The sequence below is a fragment of the Ornithorhynchus anatinus genome, chromosome 10 (assembly GCF_004115215.2).
Source record: "Ornithorhynchus anatinus isolate Pmale09 chromosome 10, mOrnAna1.pri.v4, whole genome shotgun sequence".
NCBI lineage: Eukaryota > Metazoa > Chordata > Mammalia > Monotremata > Ornithorhynchidae > Ornithorhynchus > Ornithorhynchus anatinus.
The window spans coordinates 49,493,118-49,509,880 of record NC_041737.1 but is presented as its reverse complement, the minus strand read 5'-3'; the positions used below and the strand labels follow the sequence as shown (position 1 = coordinate 49,509,880).

At 44.4% G+C, this 16,763-nt stretch overlaps 1 protein-coding gene across 2 annotated transcripts in view; it reads right to left on the bottom strand.

Annotated features, from left to right (window-relative positions):
• Positions 1–16,763, bottom strand: part of EXOC4 (exocyst complex component 4) — a 561,659-nt gene that overhangs the window by 76,203 nt on the left and 468,693 nt on the right. For both annotated transcript variants that reach the window (XM_029073281.1, XM_039913205.1), the window contains exon 14: positions 5,552–5,730. In XM_029073281.1, the coding sequence (XP_028929114.1) occupies positions 5,552–5,730 (179 nt within the window). The remainder of the gene's footprint in view (positions 1–5,551; positions 5,731–16,763) is intronic.

Genomic DNA, 16,763 nt, shown 5'->3' with positions numbered 1-16,763 from the left:
TTAAGAATAATCAGATGGAATTAGAAAAAGGGACAACTCGGGCTGGTGCTCGGCACAAAAACGAGCGATGTAACTGGGTGACATCTTTTAGGATCCGGGATCACTGCTTTCTCCATTTTTAACATGAAGCCTGTTGGGGACCAAGGTAGGGGAAGGAGTGTGTTCCGGTTTCTTTGCGTTTTTCTTTCTTTTACCTTTGAGTCCTTGAGAGTGGACTCAGGTGAAGGGAAGGAAGGCTCTCTCTTCTAGGAGACTAAGCAAGCTCCACACTGCATCAAAGCATAATGGAAGAGAGCTGGGTGGATAATTCTGAATTGGCAGTTAGGCAGGCCGGGCTCTTTCACATTTTAATCTCTGGGTTGTGATCGTTTGCAATTCACGCAATTGGTTCAGCCCTCTCAGGCAGCTTTAATGTAGACCAAAGGCCTGATCTGTGGCTTTGACCCCAGGTTTTCTAGCATATTGGTGAGGAGGTGAAAACCAGAGAAAGCACTTTGCATGTGCTCTCCCTTTGCTCGCCTCCTCACTCATTGTACTCCTCACCCCAGGGGGGACATGACTGGCAGGGATCAAAAGAGTGTGAGTGCCACTAGCATTAGAATACATTCCTCTGCTTAAGTTCTCCACCCTCTGGGCTGAAGCTCATCTATCAATCTGGATCAGAGGCTCCATTGATGACGTCTGCTTTCTGATGGCTGAGCAAGCTAACCAGGACACCAGGAAAGCCAGGGCTAATGGTTGCCCCCTTCCATCCCCACTGCTCTACCACCTCTGTGGTTCTTAATATCGCTCTCCTCATTTCCGATCTGTAATGTAACATTTAGATTCTCAGAGTAAAACAGGCATTCCATGCCCCAAGTGTAATGAGCTCTAGAAATGTGAATAATCGACTGGAGGGCCGGTATGCTTAAAAATGGCATTTTGTTGTAAAAAGTGCAACTTCATGCGATTGTAGTTAAATCACCGGCAGTCAGTACACTCCTCCAGCTGGGATCGCATCACTCTATAGATCCTAAACGTCGTTCCAGCCACCCTATCTTCAATCCGACTTTGGGACAGCCTGGGAATTTCCAACTCTAAAACGCTGGGGATTGTACCTGGATGGTCAGCTCCTTGGAATTCAGCCAGTTTGGATGTAAATGTTAATTTTTAAAGGCTTCAGCATTGCTAAGGTCTTCTTCCCTTCAGTCGAAGGAAGTGGATAAAAGCATGAACTTTTCATTCGGCTTTAGAATGACCTTCCAAGTACAATTCACTGGGTATAGTAAGTTTTCGATAAATGCCATTGATGGATTAATTGATTAACTAAGCCCCAGGTAGAGTATTTTGCTTTTTTTTTTCCTTTGGAAGGAAGCTCACCTATTTGCTTTTAAATGGCTACTGGATTCAAGTGCCATGGTCTCAGTTGCTCAGATGCTGGGTTCTAGACACTCGCAAACTCTCTTGGTAATATCATCTCATATGTGGAGTATATGGAAACCTTTCTGTGGAGGGAAGAGAGGATAGCGTTTCTGATCATATCAGTGTGTCCTGGACACTGCAATCGGGAACACAGTCTCACTGCATTGGCTTCAAATTCCATTAATGCCTTCTGCCACAGACCCAAAGTTAATGTCTAAAAATGCATTTTTACTTGGGAAAATGAAGATAAGCTTTTTTCATCTCTATTGCAGCTATAAGAAGAAATTAACATAGGAATAGTGAATTACGATGACACTCCCCCTTCAGCATTCAGTTCCGTAACTGGCCCAGACATCTTCAGAGCAACACATTTTTTGTCCCCGCTCTTCAGGGGAAATAAAATCGTATTTAAATAATGTCTTGAGAAAAACAACCACCACCTGGAACCAGGTGACCTGAGCGGGTGCTCCCTGAAACTGAGGGATGAAAAGTCAAACCAGAACAGGGAAGGGACTGGTTGAACAATACATAAAGAAGCCTTATGAATTAGAATCAGCAGGACCTGATAGCAGGTAGCTATTTGAGATATTAGGTGGGAACATATTTGAGAAATAATGGAAAAGCAGAAATAAATGGAAAAATATGAAAAAAAGGCATAATTGTGGTTATTATCAGCTGGTCAGCTTAACTCCAGGACTCTATATACAAATCAACAATCAAATTGCAATCACCTAGAACAACCCTACGTACAAACCGGAGCACTTTCGTATAGAGCAAATCACAGCGACCAATTTAATTTTCTTATAGGACACAGGCAGGCATGTAGATAAAATCCAAGCAATAGATGTAATCAATTTGGATTCTGGTAATGACTTTGATTAGGTCTCAACTGACAATCAACAAGCTGGAAAACCATTCATTCTTTCAGCTGTATTTACTGAGCTCTTACGGTGTGCAGAGCACCGTACTAAGGGCTTGGGAGAGTACAAGACAACAATAAAATGACACATTCCCTGCCCAACTGTCTAGACCACATAGCTAACTGAAATGCTGCATTCAGAGGAGGGTTTCTGGTGACACTGTGCAAACCATATCGCTATTCACCACAACACAGAATCTCAATCTTGAAGTCTTCAGTACTCGCTGCGGGCAGGGAATGTGCCTGCTGATTCCGCTGTACTGTGCTCTCCTGAGCATTTAGTACAGCGCTCTGTGCATACTAAGTTCTCAATAAATGACTGATGGATTGACCAAGACTTGTCAATTGTTCTCGATGGGAGACTTCACCATCATGATTATTATCATCATTAATATCAACTTCAAGACTGTAAGCTCATTATGGGAAGGGAATGTTTCTCTTTATTGTTGACCTTGTATCTACCCCAGCGCTTAGAACAGTGCTCGGCACATAATAAGCGCTTAACAAATACCAACATTATTATTATTATTATTATTGTACTCTCCCAAGCGCTTAGTACGGTTCTCTGCATACAGCAAGTGTTCAATAAAGACGACTGAGTGAATGAATGAATGATCACCAACAACAACCGCTCAATGTCATCTTGATGAATGTCAATGTCACAGGGAAGCAGCGCGGCTCCATGGAAAGAGCCTGGGCTTGGGAGTCAGAGGTCATGGGTTCGAATCCCAGCTCTGCCACTTGTCAGCTGTGTGACCGTGGGCAAGTCACTTCACTTCTCTGTGCCTCAGTTACCTCATCTGTAAAATGGGGATGAAGATTGTGAGCCTCACGTGGGACAACCTGATTACCCTATATCTACCCCAGCGCTTAGAACAGTGCTCTGCACATAGTAAGCGCTTAACAAATACCAACATTATTATTATTATTATCTTGGGTGGATATACTGAGTGGTAGTCCATAGAGGCCAAACCTGGAACTGATAACAGCTAATATTTTTATTCCTGAGAGGGATAATTTCACTGTCCACCAACCTAGCCCTTTTATATTAGTGTTGTCATGAAGCTAACATAGAGGAAATTTAACCATCACTACATATTATGACGGGTGCAAAAGCAAGGAATTAAATGGAAGTGTAATGTCTCTTTTGAACTTCATCCCATTATTTTGAACATCCACTGACTGCCCAAAGTGTTAGGATAATACCGTGTTCACAATGAGTGCAGAAAGAATACCAATGATTGAAATGAAAGTCCTGGACTTCCTTCATGGATCTCTCCAGCTCAGGTGGACACTAGTCTGTGCAGAGGTACATGATAATGCCTCATAATTGCTCTTCAAATTGGACCAGGCTTGGCCCTGTAAAACTTAAGAATAATAATTATTACAATAATTGTATTATGTGCCAGGCACTGTTCTAAGTGTTGGGGTAGATACAAGATAATTGGGTGGTCACAGTCCCTTTCTCACATGGGGTACACAGTCTTAATCCCCATTTTACCATATGAGGAAACTGAGGCACAGAGAAATGAAATGACTTGCCCAAAATCCTTCAGCAGACAAGTGGCAGAGCCAGTGAGTCATATTTATTGGGCACTTACTGTATACAGAGCACTCTACTAAGTGCTTGGGAGAGTGCAATATAACAATTTAACAGACACATTCCCTGCCCACGACAAGTTTACAGTCTAGAGCCGGGATTAGAATCCAGGTTCTCTGACTCCCAGGTCCTTGCTTATTCCACTAGGCCATGCTGCTTCTATAGACAAGGCCCAGAAAGGGGGCTGTCATCAGAGACTGGTACCATCGTCATCGTCAGTGGTATTTATTGAGTGCTTACTGTGTGCACAGAATAGTAAACGCTTGGGAGATTACAGTGCCACAGAGATGGCAGGTACATTCCTTGTCCACAACAAGCTGAGCATCAGATCTAACCTCCAATTTAAATACGATAAGATTCCTCCTGCCCACCCCATCCACTTCCTCACAAGATGTTCATCTATCTCCCTTTTCCCTCGAAGCCCCAGCCCCAGCCTCTAACCCTCAGATCTAATTCCCATCCATCTAACTGATCACTGGATGAGGGGTAGTGATCAGAGGGAGGAGATAATGAAGGACTCCAAGATGCAGGTGTGGAAATTTACTTTCCCTCTCACAGGTCTTGAACTTGAACTTCACCGGAAGCCCCTTTAGGGGATCCCTGACCTTTGAACTTCTAATGGGGTTCTCCAGGTCAGTAAGTCTCACAATTACACTAAGCTGTGGAGTTGTCCCAAAGACCATCCCCTCTGTTTTCTGAAAGTACCATAAAAGTTGTTCCTTTTCTCCCTTGGCGAGACCGGCCCATTGCCATTTTTCATTATCTGAGGCTTCCGCACATTGGGGGAATTCCCTGAACTGTAGAATTTTCTCCTATAAATTCTCAGGGCAGGAAAGACTCAGATTGGGTAAACCTGGCTCCTAGCCAGAAAAATAAACTGCACCTACCGCTTCGCTTAAACAAAGACAACACAGGAAGTAAATGATTACAGGTCCCTTGAGGTGTTTTACAAAAGTACCATCACAGTGTTGATACTGGAGTCACTTAAATCGCTCGATGAACCATCAAGAAATATCGCTTACGTTATGAAATGGATTTGAGTTCAAAGGAAGAAACGTTAACTGGTTTGGTAGAAGAAATCCCCATCAGATGATTCGAGAACAGAACTGGACATCGACTCTACTGGATAGCTCTTAGTGACATGAGCACAACAGCAAAACTGTGCAATTACACACAGCAAAATTCAGGTGGCATCTTTCTCTATGTGAAATCGTCTGATACCAGGTTAGCTGTGACCCACTGAAAGCTAAGGGCAGCTGAATATTGCATATTAGGGGCAGGCCTCGCACAATATAAACCAAAGGAGACGTACACACATCAAGAGCTTAGCGCACTGTGGATGTGAGCTGGTTCTGGAGGAGGGTGACAGCCTCAGAACACCAACAGCAGTATGTGGGGATTAACAACAGGACCCATATCAAGCCCCGAATGAGGTAGGAGCAGTAACAGGTGAAGGTGGAATTCTGTACCCCTCCCTCCCCAATTCCCAACCTTTTCACACCTCACATTCCAGAACCCCCCTGCTTCCAGCATCTCATCCAGCCCAGTGTCCCAAGCCACCATATCGTCAACTCAAAATAGGTAATGGAACCCCCCGACGCGTCTCTTCTAGCTTTCCTTCAGATACTCACTCTGAGTCGTTGAAAGGTTGGAGAAAGCTGCTCTGGTCCGGCCCGCCAACCACTCCAGGCTCTCGTGCATGTTCGCCAAGGCTTTCAGGTCGCTGACATCACGCAAGATCTCTTGCTGGGGGATTAATTTATCTCCCAGGTTCCCAATGAGAACTTCAGACTCCTTGCCAAAGGCTGCCCTGAAAAATAAGCCAGACACACCCATCAACCAAGAGCCTCGATGGGGACCCATTTCATTTCTATTTGTGTGAGAGGGGTTACTAGAGGCCACTGCTTCACTGGTCCATTTTTTAGGATCCATTAGTATGGATGGCCATAGATTTCTTGGCAAAGCTAACTAATAACAGCGATTAGGTGTCATTAGGTCACTTTTGCTTGGGAGTCTCTTAAAATCTTTCTGTAATCCTAGATTGATTCCCTGCAACTGCTCTAAACAATATTTTCTTCGAGCTCGCAACTTCCCTGTCGAGAAGACAGTCAATACAGCTCCCCGTTTGTTGTTGCCCAGTCAAGTTGGACTTTTCGTTTTCTTAATCACGGAGCCGCATGCCAATCCTTCAACCCCCTAATCACCCTAATCACCACAAAGGCAGTATGAAGGAAGTAACAGCTTTGAAAACAGGCTCATTCACTTTTTTTTTTTTTTTACATTTCTAGGTCTAACACAAGGGAGGAAGTGTAAATCAAGACCTGTGTGCTTAAGGAAAAGAACAGTTGCTTGGGTAGGATTCTGCAGGGGTACCAGGCTTGCACATCAAGTTTGTGTTCTCTTTAACAGTTAAAGATTTGCTTAACCTTTTTTGGTCTAAGAGCAATAGACAGGAAAAATATAAAATGCCCTGTGCTGATCATATTATAGCCATCTTACTTGATGTGAATCCACGATCATCCCTAACAACTTGGGAAGCACACAGGAACTATAACACTAAATAAGTGATCGACTCCAGCTACAGGATCCAGCTCTACGAAAATCATCTCATCGAGGATGTGAGTGCTCGTGGAGCTAATGGGAGAAGGGGCTACGTGTTACCGAATCCTAAAATGGATGACTCCTTTGCTGCTTCATTGCTGTTTCTTGAAAGAAAAATACATTTTTAATACCATGCCAATTCAAGCTTCAGTAAAGCACAACTTGAAACGTATAATGAAAACACACTCTGAGAAGTTGGGGGAGTTTTGGGGGGGGCGCGCGGCAGTTGGGCTGACCACAAGTCCACCGGGAACACCCGGCTAGCTACCTGACGAAGTTCTGGTCAATAAAATACTATAGTGCTTTAGAAAACGGCTGAAAATGACCAACATTAGATTCTGAACACGTATCATCTCTTCCTCTAGACCATAAGCTCATTGTGGGCGGGGAATGTGTCTATATTATTATTATATTTCTATCTATATCTATATTATTACACTGTACTCTCCCAAGTGCTTAGCACAGTGCACTGCACACAGTAACCGCTCAGTAAATATGACTGACTTATTTCAGGTCATGAATAAAAATAAACTGTGGTATTTGTTAAGCGCTTACTATGTGCAAAGCACTGTTCTAAGCACTGGGGGATACAAGATGATCAGGTTGTCCCACATGGGGCTCACAGTTTTAATCCCCATTTGACAGATGAAGGAACTGAGGCACAGAGAAGTGAAGTGACTTGCCCAAGGTCACACAGCTGACAAGTGGCAGAGCTGGGATTTGAACCCATGACCGCTGACTCCAAAGCCCGTGCTCTTTCTACTGAGCCATGCTGCTTCTCATACAAGCAGCTTTGTTACTGTCCCGTTTACAACCACCTTGGATCATGAATTGCTTCAAGAAACTGGGCGATAGTGATAAAAAGGAATGCTATAATGACATGAGACACAAATTGAAGCACAATAAGAAAAAAGCATTTTGTTAAACAATTCCAAGTGTTTAGCTGGTAGGCAGTAATCAAAGATGGGGTGTTTTTGAGGCCTGTAGCTCATGACAGTGATAATACTGGTAATGATGGTATTTACTAAACGCTTGCTATGGACCAAGCAAATGTTGATGGTGATGATGAACAGAAGTTTAAACTCGATACCTGGACCTCTGCTTTGAGTAGTAATGCAGACACACAAATCTGGAGTCGGTCAATTGTATTTACTGACCACTTACTGTGTGCAGATCACTGTACTAAGTGCTTGGGGGAGTACAATAAAACAAAACAGACACATTCCCTGCCCACAACGAGCTTGCAGTCTAGAAGTGGGGGGAGACAGACATGAGTACAAAGAAATAAAATGACAGATATGTATGTAAGTGCTGTGGGGCGGGGAGGAGAGGAGAGCAAAGGGGACAAGTCAGGGTGACAAAGAAGGGAGTATAACAGACCCATTCCCTGCACAAGTACAATGCTTGTAAACTTTCCATTTAAGCAAATTATTGCTGCATTTACTTCTGAACCTTGGGATCTTCTAAAGCTTGCCTCATCCCTTCACAAATGGAAAAAAGGGCTCTGTAGGGGACCGCACAAAGCTGTCTTCACTTAACACACCTGTTCTGTTTCTTTAGGTACTCGTTCAAAACTTCGGCAGCGCAGGTATTTCTGTTTCCAGTAGTCCAATTCAACTTGCTTCGGGTGGATTAAATTGCTTGACCGATATTTATTTGCAGACACGCTTTCACCAAGGATTGCTACCCATCTGGGCTGAGCTCAGAGTCCCTGGCCATGAATCATATTTTCCTACTATGGGGATCAATAGCTCCATTCTAAAGTCGGAGAAATTGAGATCCAGAAAAGTGATCTGCTGAAGCTCCCCCAGCAGATAAATGGCATAGAGGGCAACCCGATGAAGGCTGCAGAAAGGCAAAGTCTTCTCTGCTCCTGCGTCTTCAATGATCCCAATTGATTCTTGCGGGTTGTGATAATGACACCCCCATCAATCACGTCAGCTTTTCCCAACTGCTCAATACTCAACCCCTACGAAATATTTGCTGCCTCCAAGCAGGCCTGACGGCAAGCCGCCATAGTGGCGATAACACAAAAACACATCTATCTGGGTCACGTGGCTCCAGACTGTCAAAAATAATGGAGTGGCACAAACTCACTCGATGCTATCAACGTGCTTTGAAGAGTAAAAAAAAAATATGATCTTAGTTTGAGCCTCATAAATAAGAAGGGATGTAACAATCAAGCCATACTGGCTTTTTCCTCCCAGACACTACTCCAGCTACATAATTTCTCCACCATTCAACTTTGATGTATATTTTTCTGTGATAAACCACTCTGTCAATAGTTGCATTTTTCATATTAACAAATAACGCCTGCCCTCGCGGGGCACTTGTCCATCTCCATCATTCGATTAAAAGACTTTTATTCCATATACTCCTTTTTAGTCACTCTTTTGAAACTTGGCCCGTCCTTGGACAGTTCCTCACTTATCAGTTCTCCTGTTTTCCGGTGCACAAGTATAGAGTCCTCGATAACAGGAGAGGCTACTTCACCCTGAATTTGCAATGTGCTCAATGTGCCCTCACAGGTAGAGCATGGGACCAGGAGTCAGAAGGAGCTGGTTCTGATCCCGGCTCCGCTGCTTGCCTACTGTGTGACCTTGGGCAAGTGCCTTCATGTCTCTGTGACTCGGTTACCTCATCTGTAAAATGAGGATTAATAACCCCATATGAGGCATGGATTCTGTTCAATCAAATGCGCCTGTATCTACCCCAGCATTCTGTACAGTGCCTGGCACATAATAAGCGCTTAGAGATTATCATATAAAAGTTACCTTCATTTTTGCATTCCTTTTTCCATCATTTGGTAGAAATGTTCACAACTCGACTTTTCATCAATGGCTGGCATTTTACATATGCATTTACATGGAGAAAACTGTCATATTTCAACTATTTTGACGACGTGCCAAGAAATGAATGTTTGGGCTAAACTTAATTGGATTCTCAACAGTCCAGACCCAACCAGGTCTTCCCTGTTACCGCCAGTGAGGCGATTTGCCCTTAACACTACCATTCCTAAGTAGGCAACTCACCTCCAGTGCCTTTGAAAAAGCACTCTCACTAAGGTGCATTCGAACATATAGATGTTTAAATTTTTGTTCAGTGTCTCTAAGTAGTATTTCTAGCTGACCCTTTATATATTGAGCATGTCAGTCTTGTTGGTTTTCAATTTTCAGACCCTAGAGGGCAAGGGCCATATCTGGGTGAAACAATTTTCTAGACTTGCTTCTACAGAACTGCTCGCACGTAGCCCTGAGGTGAGTCTGGTGGAAAAAGCCTGGCTCTGGCCATCAGGTGATCCAAGTTGTAATAATAATAATAATAATGTTGGCATTTGTTAAGCGCTCACTATGTGCAGAGCACTGTTCTAAGCGCTGGGGTATACAGGGTAATCAGGTTGTCCCACATGAGGCTCACAGTCTTAATCCCCATTTTACAGATGAGGTAACTGAGGCACAGAGAATTTAAGTGACTTGCAGAGAGTCCCACAGCTGACAAGTGGCAGAGGTGGGATAGTCGTCAGCGGGGAGGTTTCTAACTGAAGGATCCCCTGGGGCATTCCGCAAGGTGAACAGGACCCTTGGGAATCCTGAAAACCAGCTGGCTGGCTGCCTTGGAGAGCATCGACTGCAATGGCTACCAAGGCAACCGCCTGCCGGTTTAGACTGCTAAGGTCCAACGTTGGTCTTATGCTTTTTTTTCTGGTCTTTTTTCACCGCTTACTTCTACTAGACTAGTCGAGCTAAGTGAAGACACAGTGACAGTGTGAGATTCCAGTTGGTCATTCTACCACTGCAACATCAAGGCCTGCAGTCCGGGAGAGAGAGAGAGACTGTCCAGCCCCCTCCCCATCCAGGACTGCAATGAGCCCCTGCTTCAGCGTGAGAAGTGGGAGAAGACGCAGAGGCAGCATGAGGCCTTCTAAACTTTTAGGATGCGGGGGAGGCTGTGGTCAGTCAGTCAGTCGTATTTATTGACCGCTTACTGTGTGCAGAGCACTGCACTAAGCATTTGGGAGAATACGATATTAACAATAAACACATTCCCTCCCCACAAAGAACTTGCCCTGGCTATGGCTAGCTACCTAACGTTCAACTGCCATGAGTGTATCTATCATTGAGTTTTGGGGTTTTTTTTGTTCCATCTTTTCTTATGTATCTATCCCAACTCCCTCCCTCATCCTCATTCTCAGATTGTGAGCCTCTTGGGGAGAGGACCACATCTAGTTTTCGTCCCTGTAACTTTGTTTTTCCAGCTCCTAGTACAGTACTTTGCATACAGTCGGTATTGCCAGAAATACTAGTGAATGAACAGACCTACTATTCTTTGGATTCCTCATATCCAACTCCATTACTTGCCTGCTTCCCAGGGCGCCCCCAGGGAAGTGAAGAAAAGACCCTCAAATGATAATTACAGTAATTATAGTATTTGCTGAGCGCTTACTATGTGCCCAGCACTGTTCTAAGCGCTGAGAAGATACAAGGTAATCAGGTTGTCCCACGTGGGGCTCCCAGTCTTCATCCCCATTTTACAGATGAGGGAACTGAGGCTCAGAGAAGTGAAGTGACTTGCCCAAAGTCACATAGTTGACAAGTGGCGGAGCCAGGATTAGAACCCATGACCTCTGACTCCCAAGCCCGGGCTCTTTCCACTTAGCCACGCTACTGCTCGTGGCAGATGTTCTGGAACACGGTGTCTGGTTCTCTCATTGGCTTCAATTCTCAGGACTTGTTGGGCCAATGGCTTAGTGACCACTGACTCCATATAGTCAGGGCTACCAACCATTTATTCATTCACTCATTCATTCAATCGTATTTATTGAATGCTTACTGTGTGCAAAGCACTGTTCTAAGCGCTTGGGAGAATACAGTAGAACAAAAGACAATTCCCTGGCCACAGCGAGGTCACAGTATAGCTATAAATAAGTAGATGAATAAATTACGGATAAATATATATGTGCTGCGGGGATGGGAGGAAGGATGAATGAAGGAGCAAGTGAGGGTGGAGCAGAAGAGAGTGGGAGAAGAGGAGAGGCGGGCTTAGTCAGGGAAGGCTTCTTGGAGGAGATGGGCCTTCAATAAGGCTTTGAAGGGGGGGAGAGCAATCATCTGATATGAGGAGGCAACTATAGCCCAAATGGTTCATCAGTGGGTGACCCAGGATATTATTTTTGCCAGAGTCCTCTTTACAGTGCCCAAAATGGACTGCACTGGACTTAGAATTTTCTCTGGTGGCTTGAAAGACTTAGTGCACCTTTAAGGTCTATAAATCACTCTGAGGGCGAACTTACGAGCATGGCAGGATGTCACCCAATATTTTTCTGCTTAACTCTTAGGCAAAATTGCACCCTTCTACCAATACATAATACTTGAACTGTGCTTCATGGTTTTCAAAGGCCTGGAAAACAATTCCTTAATTATTTACTGCTTCATGCCGGTGAGGTGGATGTATGGCATTATTAATCTCATAATGGGAAACTCTCATGGGTGTTTAAAGAGATAGGTTCACAAGTTAAATCTATTTGGTGGGAGGGCCGGGTCCTGGGGTTAGATGGGATATGAGGAATATTTCAGCTCTCTAGGGCCCCGTAACTTTGAGAAGGTGGCTCTTTCCTGAGTCTGTACAGTCTTAAACCCTGTAGAGGCTCAATGTTAAACAGTAATACTAATGTTCTGCTCATTCACTCATTCAATCGTATTTATTGAGCACTTATGTGCAGAGCACTGTATTAAGCACTTGGGAAGTACAATGCAGCAACAAGAGGAGAGAATCCCTACCCACGACGGGCTCGCCGTCTACGAATAAACAGACATCAATGTAAAGAAATACGGATAGATGCATAAGTATGGCGTGGTTTGGTGGAAAGAGCACGGGCTTGGAAGTCAGAGGACATGGGTTCTAATCCCAGCTCCACCATTTGTCTGCTCTGTGACCTTGAGCAAGTCACTTCTCTCAGCACTGGGATAGATACAAGTTAGTAAGGTGGGACGTGCACGGTCCTTATCCCACATAGGGCTCACAGTCTAAACAGGGGGGAGAACGGGCCTTGAACCCCCATTTTACAAATAAGGAAACTGAGGCACTGAGAGGTGAAATGATTTGCCCAAGGTCATACAGCAGGCAACTGGCAGAGTCGGAATTAAAACTCAGGTTCTCTGATTCCGAGGCTCGTGCTCTTTCCTCAAGGCCACACTGCTTCTCCAAGCTGCTTTGGAAACATTATGCCATTAAATCTTCTCAATATTCTACTGGGAAGGAGGGAGATGGCAAATAATAGTATGCCATTTTGTCAATGCAGAAACTGAAGGGCAAAGGGCCTAATATTATCCCTGCTCTGGCACTTGCTTGCTGTGTGGCCTTGGGCAAGTTACTTAATGTCTCTGTGCCTCAGTTCCTCATCTTCAAAACGGGGATTCGATAGCTTTTCTCCTCCCACTCAGACTACGAGTGCCAAGTAGGACAGGGCCTGAATTTGACCTGCTTATCATAGAGAAGCAGCGTGGCTCAGTGGAAAGAGCACGGGCTTTGGAGTCAGAGGTCATGGTTTCGAATCCCGGCTCGGCCACTTGTCAGTTGTGTGACTTTGGGCAAGTCACTTCACTTCTCGGTGCCTCAGTTACCTCATCTGTAAAATGGGGATTATGATTGTGAGCCCCAAGTGGGACAACCTGATTCCCCTGTGTCTACCCCAGCGCTTAGAACAGTGCTCGGCACATACTAAGCGCTTAACAAATACCAACATATCTGCTCCAGTGCTTGGCACATATTAAGTGCTTAAAAATACCACAGTATTTTTTATTATCCAATAAATAATTGGCATAAATCAATCAATGACATTTGAGCGCTTACTGCGTGCAGAGCCCTGTACTAAATGCTTAGGAGAGTGCAACAGAGTAGGTAGTCACGTTCCCTGCCCACAAGGAGCTTATGGTCTCGGGGGAAGAAAGACATTAATATAAATAAATTACAGATATGTAACAGAAACAGAATCTAGGTTCTCACTCTGGTCTCTAGCTCTATGGATGAAGACCATATTCTGCTGTGGAAAGAATTGCAGTTGCTTTACTATATTCATTCAATCGTATTTATTGAGTGCTTACTGGGTGCAGAGCACCGTACTATATCCTCCCTGTCCTGATCATTTTTCTCCTTCCCTCTCTCAGGTCCACTAAAAATCACTTCCAGCCTTAGAACTGGCTGGTGGTCTACCATCACCTCTCAAGCCGTGCTAGTGGTGAAACGTAACACAGGAAACGGATCCTTTCGGCAACAGCTTCCTTGATTGATATATTGGTTAACCCTCGGCTAGAGCAAAACTACCCTTTCTTCAAATGGCACTTACTCCTCTTACTGAGCATAATAACTATGACCATAATGGGGTGTGAAGGTGGGGAAGAGGGGGGAGGTTGTGGTCGGATAGAGGGATTTCAGAATTGTTGGGGATGGAGATTGTACAGTGAGTAGAGATGATGAGATTGAGTGCGCGCACAAGTTGATGAGTAGGTGAAGTGGGGTGGAGGAGAAAATGACCTCCATTGACAACCTCTTCTGATCAGTGGAGTTAATCTTACTGACTAATCAATCACCAGCTTGGGAATCATAGTCTGCCTTTCTGCAAACGAACCCAGTTGCAGCTCTCTTAGTTTTTGAACTGCTTTTTCTCCCATTTCTATTATTTTCTGAGGGACCACCCGATACAGAATTTTCATTATTTATCTGCTGCTGTCTTGGAACCCAGCATATGCTTCCTTGGCCCAGTCACAGTGTCGTCTCCCCTCTAGACTGTAAGCTCCTTGTGGGCAGGTACCAACTCTGTTACAATCAACCGGCCCGGGAGCTCAGGAGAATGCTCTGTACACAGTAAGCACTCAATAAATGATTGATTATGCTTGGCTCTGAAGGAAAAAGGCACGGTGAGATGAAGGGAAGTGAGGAGAAGAGGTCAGTATCCTTCGATGAAAGGAGGATTCACTTTGATGCCTGAACCCCCGCCCTCTTCCTGGGGTGACATGCAAACAGAGAGTCGGCGGAATTGTGTGGCGCTCGGAAAAACAAATGCACTTAATAGAATCCCATCTTGGAAATGCTGGGATCCATCAGTCCCGATGATATCCTGGAGATGAACGCTGACCTACCCTCCTGCTCCTTTGATCCCACATTTACGCCCGTAAAGGAAAGGAAAACAAGCTGACTAATGAAAGCGTCTGTTATCAATCAAGATCACCTCCGCTCAGGGAAGTCATTCTGGCCGTGCCAGACCGGGGCGCTGAACCGAGGCCAAGTGAACGCATCAATATTAGAGAGCTATTGAAGGAGGCTGCCGACGGGGGTGTGGTAAGAGCTCTGAATTCACTTAGGGCTACTCTCCCTTCACACCATCAAAGCATTAACTTTGATAATCCCTTAAACAAATGATGAATCTGCCTCTACTTACCGGGATAAAAGGAGTGGGGACAATTTGGTAGGCCTTCTCTACACTCTTCACTCACTACAAAAGTAACTGGAGGATGGAGAACTCACGGGGCTGATTTCCAGGGGAAGCTTTACCATCCTGACAAAGCGTTCCATGTTTCTGGGGCTCTGGACGCGGCAGCTCTTTGGAGGGAATGTGAACCCTCTTAATTGTGAAGCCAAACCCAATGCACAGAAACAACCTGGTCCACAGCTGTGAAAATTTGTGCACACCTCAAAGCGTGGGCCTGGGAGTCAGGACACTCTGCTGGCGGCTTGCTGTGTGACCTTGGGCAGGTCGCTTAACTTCTCTGGGTCTCAATTTCCTCATCTGTTAAATGGGGATTCAGAACCTATTCTCCCTCCTACTTTGACTGTGAGCCCCATATGGGACAGGGACTGTGTCCAAGCTGATTAACCTGTATCTAGCCCAGCACTTCAAATGAAGTTTGACACATAGTAAGATCTTAACAAATACTGCAATAATAATAATAATGATAATGAAAAAATCTAGGTGCAATTCTAGATTCATTCATTCAATTGTATTTATTGAGTACTTACTGTGTGCAAAGCACTGTACTAAGCCTTTGGAAAGTACAATTCAGCAATAAAATAGAGACAATCCCTGCCCACACCGGGCTTACAGTCTAGAAGGGGGGAGACAGACATCAAAACAAGTAAACAAGGATTGGTAGAAATAGCTGCTTCAACAGGGATCATCCTCACTAAACATCTGCTGGGTTTAATAGACTGAAAGCTCTTGGGGGGTGGGGAATGTGTGTACCACTTCTGTTGTGGGGCATTCCCCAAGCAACTGGTAGTGGTCAATTAAGACCACCGATTGATCGATCGATAGCCCTTTGCCCAGGTACCAGCTCACCTGAGGTGAAGCAAATGAAATAGCGGATACCATCTCCTGGTTGATCTCTGTGGGTCACATCCGGAAACACAGAGCTGTCAACACAAACATAGCCCTGACGCCCTATGCCTCTTCTACCTCCTTCTATACCCTCAACATCAACCAACTCCAACATTAACCTACTCCCTTTACTTCCGGATTGGGTTTAAGTAAGGTGACAGACATGTTTTGTACACGTGCCTATTCTGCAGATTAATGCTGACCTTTATAGGCTCCTTTCAATGCCAACCCTTAATAGTGTCTTTAATGCTGAGGATTGTTTAGTACCGATCTGTTGGTGAGTGATTTATTTATCCACTTATATGTATTATCTATTCTCATACTCTTAAAAAATATTGTATAATTTTCATCTAAATCAACATGTCTTTACCATTAGATTTTAAGCCTCTCAAGGGCCAGGATCACAAATTCCAAATTTTCTCCCCTCACCAAGGACAGTGCTCCGCACGCAACAGGAATTCAATAAATACTGTGATAATGGTTTTCCCTTGTTTTCAAAGTAGTATTTTATGAATGATTTACTACCATGCTGTGACTACTTTTTAGGGGACTTTAGAATTAAGGTATCCCTAATTAACATCTAGGAGCTCCTACTAGGCATTAAGAGACATAGTTCAACAAAGACCTTAAATATTTCATTTCTTCCCATTAAACAGTGGATTTTTTTTCTTCTCAGAATGATCAGTGAAAGGGGCATTAAGTGTTCTGAGATTGCTACCATTCTAGTCAGATTACTGGAGTGGAAAATGTCGACACTGAAACACCCGATCTCAAATTGGAGGGACAGACTCTGAACTCGAGTCTGGAGTGGACATCATGAAAGGAATCTGAACAAAGTGCTACTGGACCCTAAGTCACTCAGAGAAATCTCC